The 23445-nt window shown below is 39.4% G+C and overlaps 1 protein-coding gene across 1 annotated transcript in view; it reads left to right on the plus strand.

Annotated features, from left to right (window-relative positions):
* PGR (progesterone receptor) overlaps window positions 1–12792 on the plus strand; it is a 36973-nt gene extending 24181 nt beyond the window's left edge. The window contains exons 5-8 of the mRNA XM_009889415.1: window positions 1033–1177; window positions 4537–4667; window positions 9606–9763; window positions 12637–12792. Of these exons, the coding sequence (XP_009887717.1) occupies window positions 1033–1177; window positions 4537–4667; window positions 9606–9763; window positions 12637–12792 (590 nt within the window). The remainder of the gene's footprint in view (window positions 1–1032; window positions 1178–4536; window positions 4668–9605; window positions 9764–12636) is intronic.
* Window positions 12793–23445: the final 10653 nt, after the last annotated feature.

The raw sequence follows: 23445 nt of genomic DNA on the forward strand, positions 1-23445 counted from the left end.
TTCATTCTTATTCATATTAAAATGAATTTTTGAAAGCAACAGAAAAAAAATATGTCATAAATAGAACCAGTTAGGACTAAGTCCAATAAACTGGTAAATGAATTTATGAAGATCCAAGACTGGTTCAAAAAAAAATCCATGTTATGTATGGTCACAGGGGCCTGACCCTGGGATGTGTAACATCAATGTATTGACCAGAAAACCTGGAAATATGGTTTCATGGGAGCTCAATTTGACACTTCACTGCCGCAGGAAAGGGTAGTCTGTCCATCCCTATCACTGCTCTTCCCCATTGCAGCTTGCACTTGTCAGACCGCTTGGTTGAACTGATTCATCTCATTAAGTGAGAAGAAAACAACCGTTTTTTTTTTTAACCCTCTGTAGCTTTCTGATGGCTTCATGAGCTGAACCAGTTCAGTGATGGGTGGCATGAATGCCAGAGCTTGCTTGAAACAGGTAACAGGACCAGGTAATGAAGAACAGGACCACTGCTTTCAGTGGCAGGAGACTGTTAAATAGACTCAGGTGCTTCATAGCAATCTTTCAAAGAGCAAAAGTTAACAAAGGCAAACACACAACTAAATACTCTTCTCTTTACTTAAATGCAAGAAATACATTAATATGTGGTTGTTTATTGTATTACAACTGTATCTTTTGTTAAGAACACTAAAGTCCCAGCTATCTATATTAAATAAGAGTTGTTTACAGTGATCATGTTACAAACTGTCATATTTTTACCAAAGGAAAATGAGATGCACTCCTACTTCCTGAAATAGTCACTTCTGACTGCTAAAGTTAATTTTGGTTTGATCATTTCAAAATATTGGATCAGAAGAAAAAGACAAGAGGTTAACTATCAAATTGAGATAGCCAGTTACTGTACAAATTTCACAACTTCTGAGCTACATCCCCAAAAGTACTTGTCTTTCTAGGGGTTCTCAGTTTTATAGCTCAAAGTTGTAATCTAGAACACCTACTCAACTCATCTAAATGACAATTATAAACTACTTTGACTTTTAATTTCATTTCCAGGATTTCGGAATTTACATATTGATGATCAGATAACCCTCATCCAGTATTCCTGGATGAGTCTAATGGTTTTTGCAATGGGATGGAGATCGTACAAACATGTCAGTGGTCAGATGTTATATTTTGCACCAGATCTGATTCTAAATGAGTAAGTAGACTCTGCTGTTGCATAATATGAATGACATTTTGATTTTATTTGTGTCAATGCAAATGTGACTTCATTGAGGCCAAGATTTCATTCATTACTTGCTCTGTTTCAAAATTAACACCAGAGGAAAGTCTTCTGATTATATTAAGGTTCAGTAACTTTGGGAAGGGTTTTATGGGAATCCCAAATATTCTGTTGACGTGGCCAAACAAAATGAGTTCAAATGACATTTTAATTACCTAAGAGAAAAATAAATAATAATAATTAAAAAAAAGAATGATGCTGTGAGAATATTTAGGTGAATACATCTGAATAAGACACGAGTTCATGTTTAGTAAAAACTAAGTAGGATTTTCTTTGGTCATTGTTTGGGTGGTTTTTGCAAATAGTTTGTGTATAGTCTAGAATACTCAGTTTTGACACTTTCTGATAAAATTCTGCTCTTCTGAAGCACATTTATTGTTAGAAAATTGTAATAATTTAACGAGGGGATTTTAATATCAAGGATAAAACGTCTCTTTTCTTGTTGGAGGGAGAATTATTGCCTTAGATTTTCCTTCACTCTGCTGATGAACTCAGATAATCTTTTCAGTCTTTGTCAGCTTTTCAGCCCTGCAAATTAATATTATCAAAGCTGTAATTTTAGATACTTTGGTTATAATACATGGGAAGTTTCCAGGAACAGTAAAATATAATTTAATCACCTTATTTATTTTTCCTTAATACATTTTTCTTAGTTATTTTTTTCAAAATCCTAAAAGAACTACTATGAAGTGAGATGAAAGTTAAACAGGTTTTCCTGTAAGACATATCTGTTTAAGGATTAAGAGGTAGATTTGCAGAAGATCTAGGCACCTGAATTTAAAATCTATAGACATGCAGGTTCTTGCCAGTGAAGTTCTTTGTGAAAAATCTGTGGAGCTGGCCCTGTAGCTCCTGACCTTTTCTCTTCCAGATGACTGTAAATCACTGTGAGGTTATAGAGTAATGAATTCTTTCCTCTCCCATGTGTATTAATTATGCTGTACAAACTTAAATACTTTGAAGGGATGAGATTGAGAGAACTTCTGACTGCATTCTCTCCCAGCATAGTCTGTGATGTATCTCATGGTTACATTCAGAAGAAACACAGAGTGAGATAGCCTTAGGCAGTAATGTCATGTCTTGGGGTAATGCCCTGTACGCGAACCACTGCTGCCACCTTGTGAAGAAGGCTTTCTTCAAGAATAGGGTTGAGATTTATGAACCCTGATCGTTATCCCTCAGAGGCAGCTTCTTGTTTGCACCTCAAGACCATCTACATTGAGAAAACGATGGACTGACAACATACCCTTCTCTTGGTTGTAGAACATCTCATCAGGGTCACGTTAGAAACACTATAAACAAAGAATTAGACGTGAAATGTAACTGCCACACTAAATCATAGCTGCAACTATTTATTGGAAAGTAAGTTAGATTTTAGATCAGTAAAATGTAAGGTACTTCCTTGTCTACAATGATGTCTAAGATTATGTTTTTGTGATTGCTTTAAGCAACGGTAGGTGCTGAACACAGCCAAAAAAAGTCAACTCCACCTGCCTCCCTGCCCTGGTCATGCATCCCCATGATTTCATTTAAGCTGGATCAAACACTATCTGGCTGCACTGCCAAACAGATAAGGAAATTATATGCTTGAGAAATACCCCAGAAAAAGCCATTAATTAGGAGATGGAGGTGATCCCTGGTCTGACTCACCGTGTGGACATGCAGGCACTGATGCCAGAATAGCAGGACTGTACACCTAGAGGTGGAAAGAGATAACGGAAATTCCTTCTACAGGGGCAACACACAGCTGAGTTGTTTCAAAATGACCATGAAACCACAATCCAAAGATCGTTTCACAGCCCATCTGTCATTTAGTGAACTGAGTTGTAGTGCTCCTTGGGAATGACTTATTTGGTAGCATCAGGTTCACACCAATAAAGCCAGAAGTGTTAATTTGACAATGATTTCATGATTTAGTATTAAAACCCTACAAGGATTTACTGTTACTTATACTTTGCAGTATCTGAAAACATGACTAAGAACAGCATATAAGCATATCCTGAAAGCTGCTGTCACCCTTCATAGTTACCACTTAGAAATAGAGACTACCAGAAAGGAATAGGAAGGGAGATTTAAAGTAGCTATAGAAGTAACCAGTCCTTTCAGATTTAAAAGATTGAATTTATAGGTTTAAGTCATTTAAGAGCTGGTGCAAGATACGAGATGTTGAACAAAGCTGAAATAATTTTCTTTTAAGATAACAAGTAACACTTTAAATGAGAAGAAAAAAACCTCAGTGCATTGAGAGAAGTCTTTTATTCACAGAAAATATCTTCTGTTTTCATTGTTGATGGTACTATCTGCAGTCAGGTTGGAATGCTGATCTGAACGTTGTAAAGGGGACAAGCAAAATTTAATCTTTTTTGTTGTACCTAATTCATCTGGATTGGGATACAGCTTTGTAAAATTAGCCCATGTTACTCACTCTTCAGGTTAATGTGCAGTGAATTCAGTTTAGTTTACAAAGTTTGAAATGCTATTGTTGCAGTAATTTCAGTTGAAAACTGCTTTCCCAACAGATACGTACAATAAAAAATACTCACTGTGCCAAAATCTCAAAGAGAAAAGTAAGGTTAAAGTGCTGCAAAAAACGAAATAGTTTTATGTATTTCCTTATGTGATCTGTCCTATTCTGCAGGAGGCTGTATTAAGGTCTTAAGTTTACCTAAAAACTTTTTGTATGTGTTTACATTTAATATTTTTAACTGTTCTTTAATGGCATAAAATGCTACGAAGTTATATCATCGCTGTTAGTAGTACAAGGTCAGACTTGCAACAAAGTATTTTGATGCAGACATTTTTTTTGATGCAGACATTTTTCATGCAGACCTAAGAAAAGTTTTCTGTAAACTTTCGGGTTTATCTGCAATTTTATGCTTTGAAATCTTTTCAGAGAATGTAAAAATCAATCAACCTCTAAAAGAAAAAGAAAGTACTTCACATTAATTATTAGGATGGTTTTAATTCATAAACCCCCTTCTTTTTGGTGGTTAGCAGTCAGCTTTGATAGTCTCCAGTTGTTTTTTTTTCTGGGCAGCAGTAACAGGTTAAACATCCAAAATAATAGCACATTCATTGCAATTAAAAAAATAGTGTAGGTACAAAAAAGTCAGAAAATTGTTTATGTGTATAACCTTTTTCTTTAATTTCTGCAATGTGGTAATTAAATTGCTAACAAGGCACTTCCTTCAAGCAATTAGTACCGGAGCCGTTCCTTGTCTTTATTTTCATGGGGTTTTTTGTTTTGTTTTTTTTTTACCTTTTCTGGGTGTAAGACAGAGGATGAAAGAATCATCGTTCTATTCCCTGTGTCTATCCATGTGGCAGCTCCCACAGGAATTTGTCAGACTTCAAGTTAGCCAAGAAGAGTTCCTATGTATGAAAGCACTGTTACTTCTCAACACAAGTAGGTTCTTTTATTTCTTTGTAACATCTCACTAGTAAAAGAGTTTTGAACTGTGCTGTTTGACGTGACAATTACTAAGCTATCTGGCTTAAGAAATGGAAACTTCTTTAGGAGGAACGATAGTATTCCAAGACATAAAAATATTTTTTCTGGTGTTTATAAGGAAGAAATAATTTGTGATTCATTGTTGGTTTTATTCTGTGTAAAGGCACTGGGGAGATGTTGGATCACTTTTGATATATAGCTATACTGTATTACACATTTTCAAATCAAGTATGTAGTATTTCTGCCTGGAAGCTTTTCATCTTACATGACTCTACACAAATAAAAAAACCCTTACAAGGTTAGAAATATATTAAAAAAATATTTAGTAAACACAAAAGAATTAGGGACATGGCAAACAATACTAACATTTGTTCAATGTTTTATAGTTATAAATAGGTCAAGTTTAGCACAGATATAAACAAATTGAAATGTTTTTCTTTGTTTCTGTAGAAAAAAAATCATGGTCACTTTTAATCATATGCATCTTTTAAAGAATCCAGCATACAGCTGTATTCCACTTTAAACAGGAATGTGGTAGTTGATGAAGTTACCTTCAAAAACCTTTTGTAAAATACTAAAATATATATCCGCTGAGGCCCTAATTGTTAGATATGAATCCACAAATAGGAAATGAGAGTAAGCACATCCAAGAAATACAATTGGAAGAAAGTTTGATTCTCTACATGCTTACGGAGTCAGAGGAGAGATGTGCAAATCCTGCATGACCTGCCTGTTAGTTGTACAAAGTTTCAGTAAAACGTAAGGAACTGTAATTTATTCCCTCTTAACCTGTACTTGGCTGGTATTTGCCTAAGTTCATGCTTAAAAAAAAACTTGGTCTCAGCAGAGCATAAGCAGTAGAATTATGTTTAACTTATATGAACATAAAAATTACTAAAATAATAGCTAAATACCACACACTCTGCTAAAGCAATAAAAATAATGTGGACAAAAATCCCTGTCTGGTCAGTTGCTTTGTTGGAATTTGAATGTATTGCTATTTTTAATGTTTTCCATCTTGTTTTCATCATGACCTAAGCTCCCTTGTCTATCGGAACCTTAGAGGGAAGTTTTAAATTTCAATGATATTTCGGTACATTTGTGATATTCCAGCTCTCCGTTTCTGTCCCACAAAGTTCAAATCAAATTCAAAAAAACATTGCAATGGTCCAATCCCTCTCATTTACAAGTGCATCAGTTTAACAGTACTCATCAAGCTACCATTCTTCATCAACTGTGGTGCCCTCAGAAACTCATTTTAAAGATGACATGTTTATATATATGCAAGAAATGATTTTTTGGTTGTTTTTTTTTAAAAAGAAAGTATTTCTACCTGCGCTGATGAGTTTTGCTTTTTGTTCTCTCCTGCGCTTATTGTCTTATAGGAAAAAACAATTTGTCAGATCTTTGGGAAAAGGAACACACCTAACCGTTGTTGCTGAGACATTTAGTAAACGTTTGGTACTGTATAAACATAATTCCACAAAACTATTTTCAAAAAAACATATAATCTCATTGTTGCTATAAAGTGTTTTTAAAGACTACTTTTATTTTAGCCATGGTATTCATCTTAATCCTCTTCAAATGTGAAAGTATGGTCATTTCAAGTTTTCATATACTAACAGTAAATCAAGTCTGAACTTTTAGTCTCATTCTGTCTTCTGTTTGATTTATTATTTAGATGAACTGTTTTTTACTTTTTATATAATTTTGAAGAAACAGTAATTTACATTAAACATAACTCGATGTCAGTCTCGATACATTTCTGAATGGAAGCCACAGCATAAGTTTTAACATTAGTTTTGATTTTTCTGGTTTTTCCATTGAGTTTGCTGTGGCTTAGACGTTTTCTTTATATTGTACTTGTACAGTTTTAAAGCTGTCTTGAAAGCAGAATTAGTCTTTGCAAAAAGTGGACCAACATTTTTATTTTCTGCAATTGTTTCCATTTTACAGATCCTTATTTACTATATGTAATATGCTCTGTTGTAGTGCTGCCCCTTAAGTTCTTGCAGAGACCACATACATCTAGGAAATAACACTATGAATAGTTCAGAAAGACTATGATTTAAGAAAGTAGAGCTTTGCCAAAAAAGAGAGAAATAAGCATATAGCAAGTTCAGTTCTAGCTCTAACACTTTCCAGGCTTTTGATTTAGAGGCATTGCAAAATCTTATTGCATAAGATTTTGGCTGTGTTCTTGCCACTGAATAAAAGCATCCGCATTCCTTACATATGTTCAGGGAGAAGGAGCATTTGAGCTACCTGTGTTTAAATTGCATTTGTGCATGTAAGACATTGTAATTTTTCATTCAAATAAATAGTTTAGTGGGACTTTTTGTGATTAGATGAGAATGTGACTGTGCTTTTGCAGAATTCTGGGAAACAGGCCTTGCATTGCTGGAAGAGATCTTTAAACTTAATGCACAAGGGAAATGTGAGGACTTAACTGCTGTTTTAGAGATGCAAATCAACGAAAGTGTCCACCTAGCCCTAAGTTCCATCAGAATGTCACTTTATATGAAAAAGATTTCGTCAGCATCTGTAATTCTGCTGTTAGACATATACCCAGAACCATCCAGGGTTTGAAAATTAAGCTATTCTTTTCCCATGACATAGCTTTTCCCCGCTGGGAGTGTTCCTGCCTCTATTAGTGCTAAGCACGTTGCATTTGCCACAAAACAGAACTCTTCCCTTCTGTTCAGACCCTCGATGCAGATGTGACAGACAGACTTTCAGATACCTCCTTTGCCTGTCTGGACTTGAGAGGCCATATGGAGTCAAACGAAAGGTCCACCTCGTTCAGCATTTCATCTCCATCAGCTGCCAACAGAAATCTAACATGGCATCCCTAAAGGCTGGACTAATATTAGATATGGTGTTATAAACATACTTTCTGTGGAAGCAGTCACAATTTCTATTTTCTATTTTTTTTTTAAATTCTGTTTTATTTAGGGGTCAGATCCTGACTTCCATAACCATCTCAGTGCTTAGACACTTGTTTTTAAAGTAAACTTGCTATCTTCTGTATGTGTGTCTCCCTCCTTCCCCCAGACGTTCACTTGTCTGAAGAGATACAGAGCAAGAGACATCCTTGGCAAAGTGGATCATTTCCTCTCTTGGGCAGTCTCTTCCAAAATAGGAGACTTCTGCTTAACTCAAGTAGAGATTTGAGCTTCTGCTTTGCTATCTCTCTCTGGGCTGGAGGTGAGGGACACTTCATTTTAATCCGTTTGCTTGAAGTGTCTCCTTCCCTTCTGGGGAACCAGACATGACTTAGGCAACTGACTTCAGAACAGGGTTTACGTTTTGCAGATGGATCCAGTGCTTCTCTCAGTGCGGAGTTTGCTACCTAATCCTCTTTCAGGGAATGGGTTTATCTCCCACCACTGGGTAGCTGTCTGCTTTTTAGGTGACTTCTGTTTTAAGAATTCCATTCCTAGGTATCTAATAATACAGTGCATTGTACAGAGAGTCTGCCCACACATATATTTATGTTTTCATTCCAGAAAGTGACAAATCAACTGAAAGTTAGGTGTTACAGTGTTAAATAAGTCAATGACATTATGAACCAAGTTTCAATATTTTTTTTAAAGAGATGCAAATGAAATCTGTTGTGGTCCGATACCAGAACGAAGATGTACTAGATACCTAGATATGATTTAACTGTGTGAGCTAGTCCCCATGACATTCTTTTGGAGTCTGGGGAGAAAAATGAGCATCTCTACAGCATAATTCATCTCTTTCTAATGCTACTTCTAGAACAGTAGCATGCCTTGTGCCCAAGACTTGCCTGATTTTTCCCACTGAAACTACAGCTAGCTGTGGTAGCTAGCCCAGATGGAGGTGTCTATACTGTAAAATGTCTAAAGTCTGGTGGGGTGAATCCTTCCCCTCATGCTTGCTCTCAGAACACAAAATGTTAAATGTGACATTGCAGTGTGGAATGTCATTGGCAAGAGAGAAAGGAAAGGGGAAGACATTTAACAGCTCTTTCAAAAACAGTATGTTTGAAACAAGACCATGCTTTAATGCATGATTATTATAGTGAGGGAAGCATTTAGATTTGATTGCCAACTGGGAATATTTTTTCAAGTTTCATTTCTTCAAGTTTTTCATTTCTTAGTTGCCTTTGAGAACATAAATTGTAAGACCTGTGTATTACTCTGTGCCATATCAAGGAAAGCAGAGTCTAGAGCTTATGCCCGTTTCCTTAGAATGCTACCAACACTGATCATTAGTGATCAAATATGGTCTTATCACTAGCAGTCACTAAGACGTTCATTTCTCAGTGTTCTCCATGGCCTTGTTTTGGTCCTCATGGCTGCCCATTCAGAGAAGAGTGAGTTCAACCATTTGCTCCTCCTTGCTAATTTCTCTAAAAGCTGTTCACATTTAAGACTCTGATAGTGCGTCTATACCGTTAAGTGAAAGAGGTCCAAGCAGGAGGCCTGAGCCCTGGATACTATGCTGTGGATGCTACTTAAGAGTTGTTAGTTCATTCCTTGACTTCATTTTGAAGCATTCCAGCTAGATCTCTCTAACATAAATCTGCTATGATCCTCAGCAGTGTGAGCATGAGCCAGTCTATAACAACTTTCCTCAAGGACAGGAGTGCTCTTTTGGCCATCTCCTTTTCAGAAGACAGGTGTAGCTGAGATTAAGACTATTTCTAGACATCAGCAATTAGCGCAATTGATTGATTGTTGCTGGTATATCCTTTTAACTAATTTTATCACTATTTCTGGTGTAACTGTTGAACGGGAAGAGATACGTGATGTACAATCATGAATTGCACTGCACAGCGTGAAATACTGTAAGTTGTTCCTGTACTTTAAATTTCTCACGTTGCCTTCAGAATAAATTACAACACAAGTGTTGCTTTCTTTTTAGTTCCTTTGGAAGGTCTAAGAAGTCAAAGTCAATTTGATGAGATGAGAACGAGTTACATTAGAGAACTGGTGAAAGCAATTGGTTTGCACCAGAAAGGGGTTGTGGCCAACTCGCAACGTTTCTATCAACTTACAAAACTGATGGATTCCATGCATGATGTAAGTTTACTTGTTAATGTGTTTTGCTTTCTACGTAAGAAGGAACTAGTATTTCTTAAAAGTGGCTAGTCAGCATTTCTAAACAACAAAAAAAAAAACCCTACATTTTTCATTGAGTGTGCATATTTGTGTGAATAGCTAGCTATATATTCAGCATCAACATATATTGTATATATGTTATATGATGTACAAAATTTAAGTATTTGAGAAACATGCATTCGAATGCTACCATTTTGTTTAATTATTTCTGTAACGGAACTGGTACAGTTGTGGTTTTTCGTAGGGGATGGCATGTATGTGTGTGTGCATGTTAATGAAAATATTTAAATAATGCAAAGAATAGGCAATTCAAGTTGCCAAGTCAGGCTACTAAGAATTAGAGAAAGACAACCCAGGTTGGTTTTGCAACCTTAATTCAACTATTTTATGTGTATATTCTCTGCCATTTTTTTCAGTATCTCTCTATATTGGGGAATTGAGTAATCTTTGAGAACTCTAGTGCTGATATCATAGAGATTCATGAGTGTTTTAAAAGATGCAGCTGAATCCTTTCCACATCTCTGAGAATCCAGCATATATCCTATTGGCTTAACATCCATTAAAACAGAGGAATGACATTTCGTATAAACCTTTGCGCATGTGAATATCATTTTGTAATGGCTTGTCTATCTCTGCAAGAGAGACAAAAAGCAGAGGTACAGGGCCGTACCTGACGGTTTCAGCAAGCACTGGGGAAGTGGCACCAAGATAGTTCAGGAAAAGTGCTTTTGAGTTCAGTGCTGGTTGTGAAGAGCTCACAAGGAGTTCAGGGAGGGATGGGGTCTTTGCATGCTACTGTTCATCTGCACTCAGCAAATCTGCATTTTATTTTAATTGTTCATGAATAAATTTGTTTATTCATCTGAAACTTTTCATCATCACTAATTCCCCCTTCAGATGGGGAAAAAAACCCCACCCTTTGAGGATCCCATTTATGGGAGTTAAGAGAAGTAACAATATTGATACTTACGTGGCTCACCAGTGGTCTGGTGCACAAACCTCTTAATGAGCTTCTGCTATCCACAGAACTCACATACACCATTTAGCTATTACATCATCTCAGATACCAGCAGAAGGAGAATGAGACAAGTATGAAAAGCTTCTTTACAGGTGAAAGCAGACAATAGAAAATTCTGAAGGGATGATGTGGAGCTTAACTTTAAGTATAGCATCCCGGCTTCTATCAGGAATAGTGTGGCCAGCAGGACTGGCAAGGTGATGATCCCCTTGTACTCAGCACTGGTGAGGCCCCACCTCGAATACTGTGTTCAGTTTTGGGCCCCTCACTGCAAGAAAGACATTGAGGTGTTGGAGCGTGTCCAGAGAAGGGCAACCAAGCTGGTGAGGGGTCTGGAGCACAAATCTTATGAGGAGCGGCTGAGGGAACTGGGGCTGTTCAGCCTGGAGGAAAGGAGGCTGAGGGGAGACCTTATCACTCTCTACAACTACCTGGAAGGAGGTTGTAGAGAGGTGGGGGTCAGTCTCTTCTCCCAAGTAACAAGCGGTAGGACAAGAGGAAATGGCCTCAAGTTATGCCAAGGGAGGTTTAGATTGAATATTAGGAAAAGGGATATCAAACCTTGGAACAAGCTGCCCAGGGCAGTGGTAGAATTGTCATTCCTGGTGGTATTTAAAAGATGGGTAGAGAGACATGGTTTAGTGGTGGTTTTGGCAGTGTTAAGTTGGTGGTTTGGACTCAATGATCTTAAAGATCCCTTCCAACCCAGACAATTCTGATTCTATGATTCTATTTACTGGTAGTCTCTCTGCAGTCATTACTTGGGGCTGTCAGTGCTAAACCCTTCCCTGGAGTTCAGTCAGTCACCTTTTACTTGCAAAAACAAGTATACTGACCAGTATACTACTCACAGTAGCCCTGTGCTCAAGAAACCTGTTTGGATGTCTTGCTTGGGATAAAATGTCTTCCTGCCTTATCTGTAGTAATAATTTGCAATCTGAGTGTCACAGTATCCCGAGGAAAACTCTTTTAAGTAGTGGGCTGTAAAGTCAACCTTTTAATTTCAAATACTTAAAGTAAAATAGCCTTAGTGGAGATGAGTGAGTGAGGCTTGCTGCAAAATACCCAGCAAAGTGATGGTTAGGGTAGTGTTTGGCTGTAGAGTATGTTCATTCACGTCCCTATTTCAGCTCAGGCTGATAAACTGATGGGACATACAAGGAAAAGAAAATCGCACTGGAGAGACTGTGTATTGTTAAAACCTAGAGTAGCAGAAATAGTGTGATAATTGATAACATAAAAGTCACAGGTCTTAAAGAAAAACTTCTATAAAATTGGAACTTCTCAGAGAAGGCAGAAGAGTTGAAACATATTGAGCAGTTGCTTTCAAGGGACTAGGATGTATGGAGTTTAATGTTTGCCATACAGATAACCAGGTATGATCAGAATCAGAACCGTGGAAAATCTCACAAGGAAATAGTAAATGCCATCCCTTGGATCAGAGTTTGAATAGCATATAGTAAACAAGGCATGGAGGCGTGTGTTGAACATGAGGATAAAATGAAAGATTGAATACTTGCTTAGTAGTTGCCATTGTTCGTGGTGTGTGCCATGAGTGAGGATAATAACACTTTATAATATTAGCAAGGCACTGTTTTTATATGGCATACCATTTAGCTATATTTATGACTTCTTGCCATGGGAGGATATTCAAATAGGTAATGACAAGTACCCACATTACTGATTCAAGCAAGGATAGAGGAAGTTATATAGTGATGTCAGGTGATGGATGTGTGAGATAAGTGATTGACAGCATGTTTGTCTAGCTGCATTACTGTTAGCCTGATTTATCATGTTTGTATTTTATTAAATCCAGCTAGTGAAACAGCTCCATCTCTTCTGTCTGAACACATTTCTCCAGTCCCGTGCACTGAGTGTTGAATTCCCCGAGATGATGTCAGAGGTGATTGCTGCCCAGCTACCCAAGATTCTGGCAGGGATGGTGAAACCTCTTCTCTTTCACAAAAAGTGAAATGTCTTTTCTCTTATCATAGAGATGATTTCTGGGTCATTTTTTGTTTGTTTATTTTGGTCAAGATTTTGCATTGTCAGGACTTCAGTATATTTGTCATACTTACCCTGCCTACTGCTTTATACTTGTAACATACACAAGCCATTTAAGCTTGATGTACATATTGTGAGTTCCTGATTCCTTAACTGCAAAAAATCACAACAGTCATAAGAAATGTTTTGTAAACTTGGCTAGGTTGCTTTTTAGATATGCATAAGAATGACAATGAGTAGAGTTTTCCGATTTCTAAGAACAGTTATCTTATACATTTTTCTTACATATTACACGCTCTCGAATTTCTAATACGACATGGTGTAAACTTTTTACTTTAGTACATTGTGTGTATGGGTACATGTGGGCATGTGCGTAGTACAAGATTTTGGAGGAATAAAAATAAATACTGCCCACATTTTCTCATGGATATTTCACTTTTTATGAACTAATCTGCCTCACAGAAATATCCTTTCAAAGTCAGCCATCCAGGATTAAGTAGGCGTCACGGCAATACCTTCACGAATACATACATAAAGTGCTAGCCACAAAATATGCGTTCATATTCTCATACTGCATTGAACCTCTGTGATCAGTGTACTGAACAGTACTGCACCCTTCAGCGCAGCTCTCCTTCAAAAATTGGAAAGTTTAGGAAAATTTCAGTGTAATTTCACCAGAAGTAATGTGTATGCAAACCCACTCAACTTTGGTTTGTGTTATTTTCCTCAAAGGTTCAGCACTCAGTAAAGCTAAATCACTTGGCTGTAATCTTAAATTCATCAGCTTTAAAGTTCTATATTTCAGAAGCTTTAAATAGAGATGTTTTCACTGACTACAACTCTTAATAATCTTATGTTTTGAATTCCAATGCTGAATACTCAAACAGCCATTAACATCAAATTATAGCAAGACTAAATGCAAAAAGAAATGGAAAATATGACTGCAGACGTTTTGATAGACATCAGACTCATTTCAGTACTGTTTAGTGGAGTTACATATTTTACATTTTAAAGGCATTCCATTATAATTGGGGTAACTGTAAAAGGAATTGGGCTAAATTAGCTTTATACATTCAACAAGAATGTAATGTTTTACCATGGAAATGAAATATTTCAGTGAAAAATTATAATGCGGTTGTGTTTGTTCCTTTGATACGGTTATGAAGCAACTCATGCATTTAAGGCAGTAAATTGTTGATATATTCAAATAACAGAGAAACAGATAAAGCCCCAAAAGAATTTATAAGTCTATTAAAATACAACAAATTTTGCCCGTCACTAAGAATGATAACCAAATTCCCTAACAATGTAGGAAATGGAACTTGGGTACTTGCTGGCTATATGCTTTTGCTCTTCCCCATTATGTGTTGGATGCATCCATCGTGTGACGACAGCACACTGTCGGTGGTGTGTAACTTGGCCTGATTCCTTGTCGTGCAAACAAAGGCTCACTGGACAGAAGTTCAGTATCCTTGATTCAATCAGGGTGCCCCTCATTAAAAGTATAAATTATGTTACTTGTTCATAAAAATTACGTCCTGATTATTGAAAAAAAAAATGCGGACAACTAATAACTTAAGCTAGACCTAAAGGTATCATTAGTATTACAATTTCCTAAAGCCAATCAAGAAGCAGCTACATTACGCCTGGGGATAAAACCATTTTTGAGATTCCCACATAGTAGTACAAAACCCACTAGAGTTGGTGCAAAGGTGCAGCCCTGGATAAAATGGTATAAGCAGACTTTTGCGTTAGTTGATTAGGTTTGTCATTTGTAACTGCCCAGAGACAAGCAATTACTTTCATATTCAATACAATCTGACTTTTAACTGTGATCCTTAAAGCAATTATGTTTTAATAAATAACACAAAATTCTTTATTTCTACATATTGAAGTTTTGTTTTCTTTATTTTTCTTTGTATTTGCATTCAGTAATTGTGAAGCTTAGTAAAAAAAGTTTATTTCAACCGTTCCACTTTTGTGTAACAACATTTTCATGCATTCTTTGGGAATTTAAGCATCTCCACATGATTTACCGTTGAATAAACAGACCGTCTATGTTACTGTTTAGATTAAACTGTTAACAGAAACTTCCCACACTAAAAAATATTCCTTGACACTCTAATTCTGAAATTGGAAAACAGAGCAGGCAGTATGCTTGCCCCAGATCAGCCTTCATCTGCCTTTTACTCAATCCCTAAAATTTGTTCCAAGTGACTGCCGTGTCACCGTGTCCCGTGAATATGGCAGATTAGTCCGACATGCTCTGTATTTGTCTCAAAGGCATAATCAAAGAGGAAGAGTAGATGTCTTTTGGGGATAAATAACAGAGGTTAAAAACATTTTCAAAATGTATTTCTTAAAGATCTCTAACTCACAGAAAAAATTCCCAGAACCTCATGGTCATGATAAATGCACTGCATGAGACAGAACAAGTTTGGCTAAATGTGGCTGCTATGTGAATTTGCAAGGTCTGTATTTATTACCTGGTTGTCTGAAGTTAGAAAAAAAAAAGTGGTTTAATTTGAGAACTTCCAGCTCCGAGCCCAGTTTATAAAATTGCCTTTAGTGTCCGTTTTCATACCATCTTTTGCTCTGGATTACACAGACACCATGAACAGTGACCAGACCCCCAGACTGCTTCCTTCCCCACAGAAGTCTCACGTACTGTGACTCTTCAACACTGCGGCAATGTCCAGAGAGCCATCAGCAAACTAGTTTTTTCTTTGAGTTTTTTTAGAGAGTACCGGGCTGTTTGGTTGTCCCTATTTCCCTGCATTAATATTTGTTTAAAGATTAAGGTATTTTTTAACCTGAGCTTTGCAAATGGGTCTAAATAAACCAACTTGTAGTGCTTCTCAGTATACTGAATAAGGCATAACAACACTGGATCTTCTTACGTTGCATTTTGCACGCTGGAAATAAGAGGTTTCGGCAGATGGACTTTTTTGGTTTCTGACACTTACGACGTGCCTGATCACATTTTACCGGCGTGAGTCCTGTTGGACTAATGAGAAAGTTTGCCATCCAGTGCAGACTGCAGACATAACTGAGCTATCTGCCTGAGCTCTCACCAAAAGTTCTTCACCTTACACTGAATAATGGAGGCTGTGGCTGAGGCCAAGCCTCTCCCTTTCTGTGCACTTTAGGTGGTTTTCACCAGAGGCCTTTAGCGTTGCCTTCTGCTCCTGCTTCAGTGACGCAACCACAACCGTCGAGTCAGCTGTTTCCTTTGAGCTTTACTGGTGTTATTCAGCTTTGTAGAGACATCAGATTTGTTATTTTTAAAGACTTACTTTGAAGGTTGAAGTGCCTGGCAGCGGCAGCACAGCCGTGTTTGGAGAGCTGCGACAACGCAGTGTGGAGAGGAGGAGCCCTCCGGCCCCGGCGAGCTGTCCTCTCCGCCACACCGAGTTGCTTCGTGGTTGTACCTGCTGTACTCGAAGAAATACAAAAGGTCACACGCTTGGCTCATGTTTTCAAAGACCTTAGCTGGATCAACAGTTTTGACCAGCCTTTAGGGAAAGGGGAACGTGGGTTCGTTAACACCTCGGCCATGACGGAGGGAAATGTAATCTGAGAAACTTTCAATCGATTTCACGGCGCTTTGGAAGGGTCTGGTTGTATGTGTGCATAATAAACTGAAGGTTAGGTATTTTTGAACTCCAGCTGTTCCTTCAGCTGCACTGCAGTTATGTTTTCTTGTGTTATATCTACAGTAGAGAAGCTGAGAGTTCAGTTTGTGTTTTCTGACCAGTCAATACCTTATTAGTACCTTCGTTCTTTTTTTTTTTTCTTTTAAAGTGCAGTAACGTGTCTCTCTCTGTTATCTTTGTTGGGAAGGTCAGCTGCCTTCCTGTGTTCCTAGCAAAACCCAAATATTTGTCTCAGTTATCAGTGACGCATTGGCAGCCTGAACAAGTAATATCCGTAGGGATCCCTCCTTCCCATACTCTCATACCTGCACAAACTTAAGGTTCGTTTATCCCCGGAGCAGGAGAGGATGGGGCTGCGCTCTGCCCATGCAGCAGTGCAACTCCAAGTACATGTTTCTTGCCTGGCGCACCGTTTGTGGCACGCTGACCTTTCCTTCCTTCCGATAAGTCAGCTTGCAGCCGCAGAGCCGATGTCCAAAGCCCTCCCAACTTTCCATGGCTCAAATGCCTGTGTGCACGCTGCCAGGCGAGACTGTCAGCATCGCTGGATTTATTGGTTTGTACTGCTTTGTGTCATGATGACCTGACTGGAACAGAGGGTTTGGTTTTAATTTAGTTCTTTTTTCCCCCTTGGAAGATGAAAAGGAAAAAAAGTCACATTTTAGGTGTTTTTTATCTTAAAATTTATGAGGTTTTTTTTTCAGTGAATGCTACTAATTTATTAGATTGACGTTATTTGCATGCAGAACAGTACTGTAGCTTTTCAGATGCTTGGACAGAAACATGCAGTAAAAGGTGACTGCATGGATGATAGTAACTAAGTTACAATTTAGCTGGCTGTTTACCTTAAAGAGAAAAGAATCCTCAGAAAATAATCCTTCAGTGCTGTAGGGACTAATGCAGCAGTTGCATGACTTCAAGTAGATGAGCAGTGCTGCTCCCTTGACGTTTTGTTTTGCTCACTTTTAGGCATTTTTTTCCTGGGTTGGGCGCGGAGTGCTCTGTATCACGCATTTACAGAATATAAAGGACATGAAGGAGTGGTGAGCTTTCAGTTAGTTCTAGCTTGTCATTTAAAACTGGCAACATTTCAGTTTCTCACCAGTGTGAGGTGTGCTCATTGTAAAAATACCATCACAAGTCATAGATCATGTTTTTCTGACCATGAAAGCTAAATTACCCTTTCACCTCTACAGGTACAATAGTTCCACCAATTTAGCATTCAGGCATATCAGTGAGGAAGTTCTCACAGTGTCATTTAAATAGTCTCACTCTATTGCATTTTCCCACAGCTCAATTTACATATCCACCAGGCCAGTTTAGTACTAAAATCTCTTTTTGCTGTGTTGAGGAAAAAGAAATGCATAACTTAAGAGGAATCCAGAGCTCTGCATCAGCGACCTCCACAACTGCGTAGTTTGAGACAAGGGGCTAGATTGGATGAGAAGCATCTGGTGGGCGTAATAATTATCTTTGCCACCAAGTCAGAACTAACTGGGGAGACCAGTGCAGAGAACTTTGTGTTATACAGGTGAGACTTTTATGAACATTGCTCATTCCATCTTGGATGTACAGTTTTCCCATATGCCTATTTTTCATATACTGGATAAAAATAGAGTAATGCTTTGACACATCATACCCTCTATCGTTGGTTTATGTCCAGTCTGAGGCTCTAATCTGCAATACCTCCAGTTGAGAACAATGTTCTCATCATAGCGATGTTCCAAAAAACTGACTTATTCCAGTAGGTCCATTGTGGCTATATGGAGCATGAATAAGCAAAGCACCAAACAGAGATACCTATGGCAGTGTGCGTTCAGAAAGGTGTGTAAGTGCTTTTAGTTGAGTGCTTGAAGAAGAAACACCCAGCGATCTGCAATCACTGTGCAGTTTTAAATTGTTTCAAAGGAGTATACAATTATATTAGTGCCTAAATAAGGGTGATTGTACACTAAAATTTAATAGGAACTCTAATTCATTTCCAAAAAAAAGGAAGTTGCAAGGAGTCCTATTTAATCTTTGAAAACCATAAATCCGTAAACTTTATAAATTCCCCAAGCTGGACACACGTATTTAAAAGGCAGTTGATTGCAGCTATTACCAAACGTATCTAAATGTAAAATTAAAGCCATCCCTACGAATGACAGTGTTTCACACAGTACTTTTTCTGGCAGCCAAGGAACAGCGAGCGCGCGTAGCTGAAATCCCCGGTTTGGGGTGGCGGGTCCCCAGGCACACATGGGGAAGCACAGGCAGACGCTGGTGCGCGATCAGCCCTGTGTCCCACCGGAGCCAGAGCGCGTGCGTGAGGACAGCTTAGTGTACAAATGTCCTTTGTACAAACCCATTTATAAAAATATTGTCATAATTCACTTGACGCATCACCATGAATCAAAAGCACTTTGAGTGGAATGAGTTTTCACCTGTAGCTCAGGAAAAGTTGGGATCGCAACTTCAATGTTCCGTGAGGGAACTGAACCATCGGTGGATGGCTGATGGTACAGGCAGGAACCTTCCTTTTGTTAGAAACTTTGGGAGATGTTGTATCTGAAACGTGGTATTGCCCTTTCAAAATAGTGACAGAGACTTCAGTAGAGCAACATGTATGTTCTCAACCATTTTCCCAGCTCCCAGCAACATTTGTAATAGTAAAATGTGGATTTTTCTGTTCTGCGTAAGAGTATTCTTCTATAGACAAAGTACGCCACCATCGCTAGAAATGATCCGCTATTAAATGGAAGAAAAGTGACAGGAGTCGGGGTGTGGTGGCCGTGGGTTGGGGTCTCTCATGATGGCAACGGATGAGGATATCACCTTTTGGGTCTGTCATCACTTTGAAATGTAATTGGAAGTTTTGTATCCCAAAGCTCAGCTTGTGATACAGTCATGTTGGGCACCGGCCAATTCACTTACGATAATTTCGCAGGAAAGTGTCGGCACTGGTTTTGCTGTCACGTGCGGATGGCGAGAGGCGGCTGCTGTGTCATGGGGGGACAGGAACCACCATCCTTCCTCAAGCTTCATAATATAGGTCGTGTGTCCATTTGTCTGCACACAAAGCAAGGTTATGCATATCTGGCATTAAAAAAAAAACAACAAACCTCTGAAATTCGGAAAATACTACTTTAGTAAGATTTTCATTTAAAGTATCCGTAAAGCCTTACCTGAAGACAGCCGTTAATTTTAAAAATGACGTGACAGAGAAGAGCACAGCCCAAGGGTTAAAACCCAGGCTGGGGCCTCGTGCAGTACACCATCTCTTCCAGTTTCTGAATTGCATACAAAATTTACATCCCAGTTCCCATGTTTGTGAAATGGTTACCCTCCCCTCCCTCCCCTGCCCTCAACACGCTTTTTTCCCCAAGGATTACTTGGATATATAATGCACTTTGTAGAGGCTTTGCAATACTCAATGGAAAATTCTGTAGAAAGCCACGTAATCCTTAACTTTGAGACATGTTTGGACTGATGTTAGCATTTGTCTGTATTTAACATTCAAGATCACGATGGACATAATTTACAGTTCGTTATTATTGTTTTTATTTTTTTTAAAAAAGAGACTTGTATAAGATTTCTGTATTTTCTGGTGAAGAGGAACTTGCATCTATATATTTGTACATCTGAAATAAGAGCTTTCACGTATTTTTGCAAAGGTGTTGTCTGGCTACGTTGTGTCACGCCCAATAAATTGGAGATGTGCTTACTTTTTGTAGTAGTATGAGAAGTGTTTTAGTCCTCAGCTACCACAAGACGGGAAGTAAAGCTCCAAACCGGCACGGTGCTGCAGCTGGGGGTGGCGGGGCGGTCGCCAGTCAAGGGCGCGCTCCGTTCTCACAGCCCCGCGGAGGGGCAGCCGGGGGGCCGATTTCGGTTTGATTACTTTGGCAGTTCCAGGTTAGAGCCAACACTCGCTGCTCATTTACTGAATTGAAACCCCTATGGGGAGGGGAGCGGCGGTTTCCATTTTGTTTTCGATTCAAACTCTCTGCGAGGCTCAAAGAATGGGAGACAACCGCCTTTGGTTTCTACTTCTGTGGAAGGTACTGTCAAACTGCTGCCATATAAAACCAGAAAGAAATATAAGTTACATTCCTGGTCTTCTGGCACAAACACACGCATAGGAAAACTTTATTAAAAGCCTGACCTGCCCTGCGGTAGGCGGCTGCGGGTGCTGCTGTGGCAGCGGAGGCCGTGGCCCCCTCCTGCCTCTCTGCAGAGGGAAAAATACATCTGAGTGGAGATACAACTGGCACGGCAACCTACACATTGGGTAACGATTTATTTATGTATGTTTTATAGCCAGGTTTTGAGAGTAAATTGTCCCTAGACTTTACAGATGCTGTCCCTGAGCTCACTGTAGCGTCTGTAGCCAAAAGCAGACGCTGCCAGATGTGGCTCCTGAGGTGTAGGAGGCAGCGCAGGGCAGGATGGTGTCCACCCCACAGTCTCCAGTCACAGGGGAGAAGTGCACAGAGGGGTCATTGACTTGGCCTGGTGTAACCTCTCCTCGGCTGCACTGAGGGAACATCACCTCTGGCTTTTGAGGAACCAACTCCAGCGCTCGGATGATCCTTTCCTCGTCCTTAACATGTCCCGCTTCCCGCCCTGCTGCCGTCTGACGCGGTGTGCGATGGGCCAGGAGCGGGACTCGCAGCTCGGCGAGGGGCACGGGCAGCAGAAGGTCTGGGAGGTGTGATGTGTTCTCCTTCCATGGGACAGACCAACTCTCTCCCCTCTCATTTCAAGGGAGCACTGATAATTCGGGTCGGGGCGGCGGTTCGGTTGTCACCCCTTTCTAAGGCTGCACTCTGATGTTAGTGATAGACAATGTGCTCTCAGGGAGGTGTTAACTGTGCCAACAGCGACGATGCTTTTCCACATTATTTCCACAGAATGCAGTACATCTTGAAAGTGATGTTTCAGTTTCATTTCTGAGTGTCCTCGTTCCCGTGAATTGACCTCTCAGACATGATCAGGACTCCGTGTGCACATCATGAAGAGTTTGACAGGGATGGGGTTTGCCACATCGATTTTTTTTTTTTTTTCCAAATTAATTCAGATTTAAACCATTCCATGCAGTATTAAACAATAGTGGAAGGCATTTGGTCAATACAAAAATGCACATGGCTTTCTTTAAAGTGGAAGCCCTATTACCGGCTGGCACACAGAAGAAAATAAACAGGTTTTGAGACACTGAAGAACTACAACGTGTCAAAGTTTAAGACTCTGGTCCTACTTAAATATGCATTCAGTTGAAGACATCTGCATTTAGTCCCCAATTATTTACTTACTTATGCAATGATGTTCCTCTGGATTGAGTGGAATGACTTCATGTGTATATATATATATATGCTATGTCCAAATTCAGCCTGAGTGCATACCTCTGTTGCTCAAAAATGGGTTTGGGTTTTGTTTTTTTTAACAGGCATGGTAATGGAAGGGTATAGAGAGTAAAATAATGTTACTCATTATTTGAAATGAGAAGTTTAAGCCCTTTGGGGCAGAAGGCTTTGCTTTAACCTTTAGCTAATAAGAGATGGTTCTTCATTGTAACATCTCAGACTCTCTGATGGTACAGATGCTACGGAGCCTGACTTATCTCTGCACAGCACAGGGGAACTTCCCCATAAACATACTGGTGAGTTCATGCAATAATCACCTGCTGCTCACAGGGAAGGCCACCCTGCTATTTTGCCTTATCTAAGTGAAAGAAATAAGCGGTGTCAGAGAAGCTGCCGCGCAGTAGTTCAGACGAAACCATCATTTCCTTCCATGGGTGTCAATAACGAAGATGCTGCGGCGCTGGAGAAGGCGCCAAAGCGAGCCAAGGCTGAGGTGGCACTGTGAGGAGGTCCGCTGTCCTGAATCCCCCGCCACGCTGTGATGGGTTTTGTGTTACCACTGTTTTGCCCAAATGTGATGCAGCTGAGGGGAAGGCTGACCCGAACGCATACCTGGGACATTGCGAAAAGCGAAGAGCTGTGTTTGTTCCTGCTGCATCTCATCCTCAGATGAGCTGTTTATGGGAGATGGACACAAATAATGTCGTGATAAAGAAACGCCCTTTCTTGCTTTTCCTTCTGGATAAAAACTATCCAGCAAAGCTAATTCCATTACCTAAAAAAACACAACCACCTTTACCTGAGGTTCTCGTGGTGATGCACTTACAGCTATCTGGACATCTGGCTTCCCAGTTCATTGAGTCAGGAAACGTTTCAAGGGATCACTTAAATAAAGAGGAGGAAAAAATTTTGAGGAAAAGACTAAGGAAAGGCTTAAGGAAAGGTGGCAGAACCTGAACCTCTTTGTACAACGTGCTTCTGTGCTGCTCTGAAGGTAAAATTAATTGTGCGTGTTTGTTTTGTGTCGTCTGAACTACAAGGGGGAGAGGGAGGGTGGAGAGAAGGACCCATCCCAAAACAAAGCGGTGTTACAAATCACAACTGGCTGAAACACTCGTATGGCAATTCACTGCAGATCTCCCAAGGAAGGGTCTGGGGAGGTGCCTTACACTGAGCTTGAGACAGAGGAGACATTGTGCAGAATGACTATTTTTCCCATCCAAGGCAGGCACAATTTGTCACAATTACAGAGAAGAAATAGTATTTTTCAGGACCAAAGAAAAGCATCCCTCAACCAACAGCAACAGCAGATGCGGGGTTGTTTGAGGTTTTTTTGGTGGATTTTCCCTGTGGATAGGCATCCTGCCTGGTTTGTGGTGATTCAGGACTCACAGCCATCAGTGCTCCCACAGCCTCCCAAAGCGTTTCCAGCGCTTTGTGCTCAGCTGCTCAGCCCAGGCACCCTAATCTTCCGTATCTTCTTGTGAGGTCCTTGCAAACAGCATTTCTTTCATTCTAGGAACCAGTTGTACCCTGTATGCCAGGTAATTTATTTGGAGGAACACTGTATAGATTGATCAAGCTCAGGTTTCTTATCTGTCTTCTGCCCGGGTTTGTGAATTG

This window comes from Charadrius vociferus, unplaced genomic scaffold (genome assembly GCF_000708025.1).
Source record: "Charadrius vociferus isolate BGI_N301 unplaced genomic scaffold, ASM70802v2 scaffold87, whole genome shotgun sequence".
NCBI lineage: Eukaryota > Metazoa > Chordata > Aves > Charadriiformes > Charadriidae > Charadrius > Charadrius vociferus.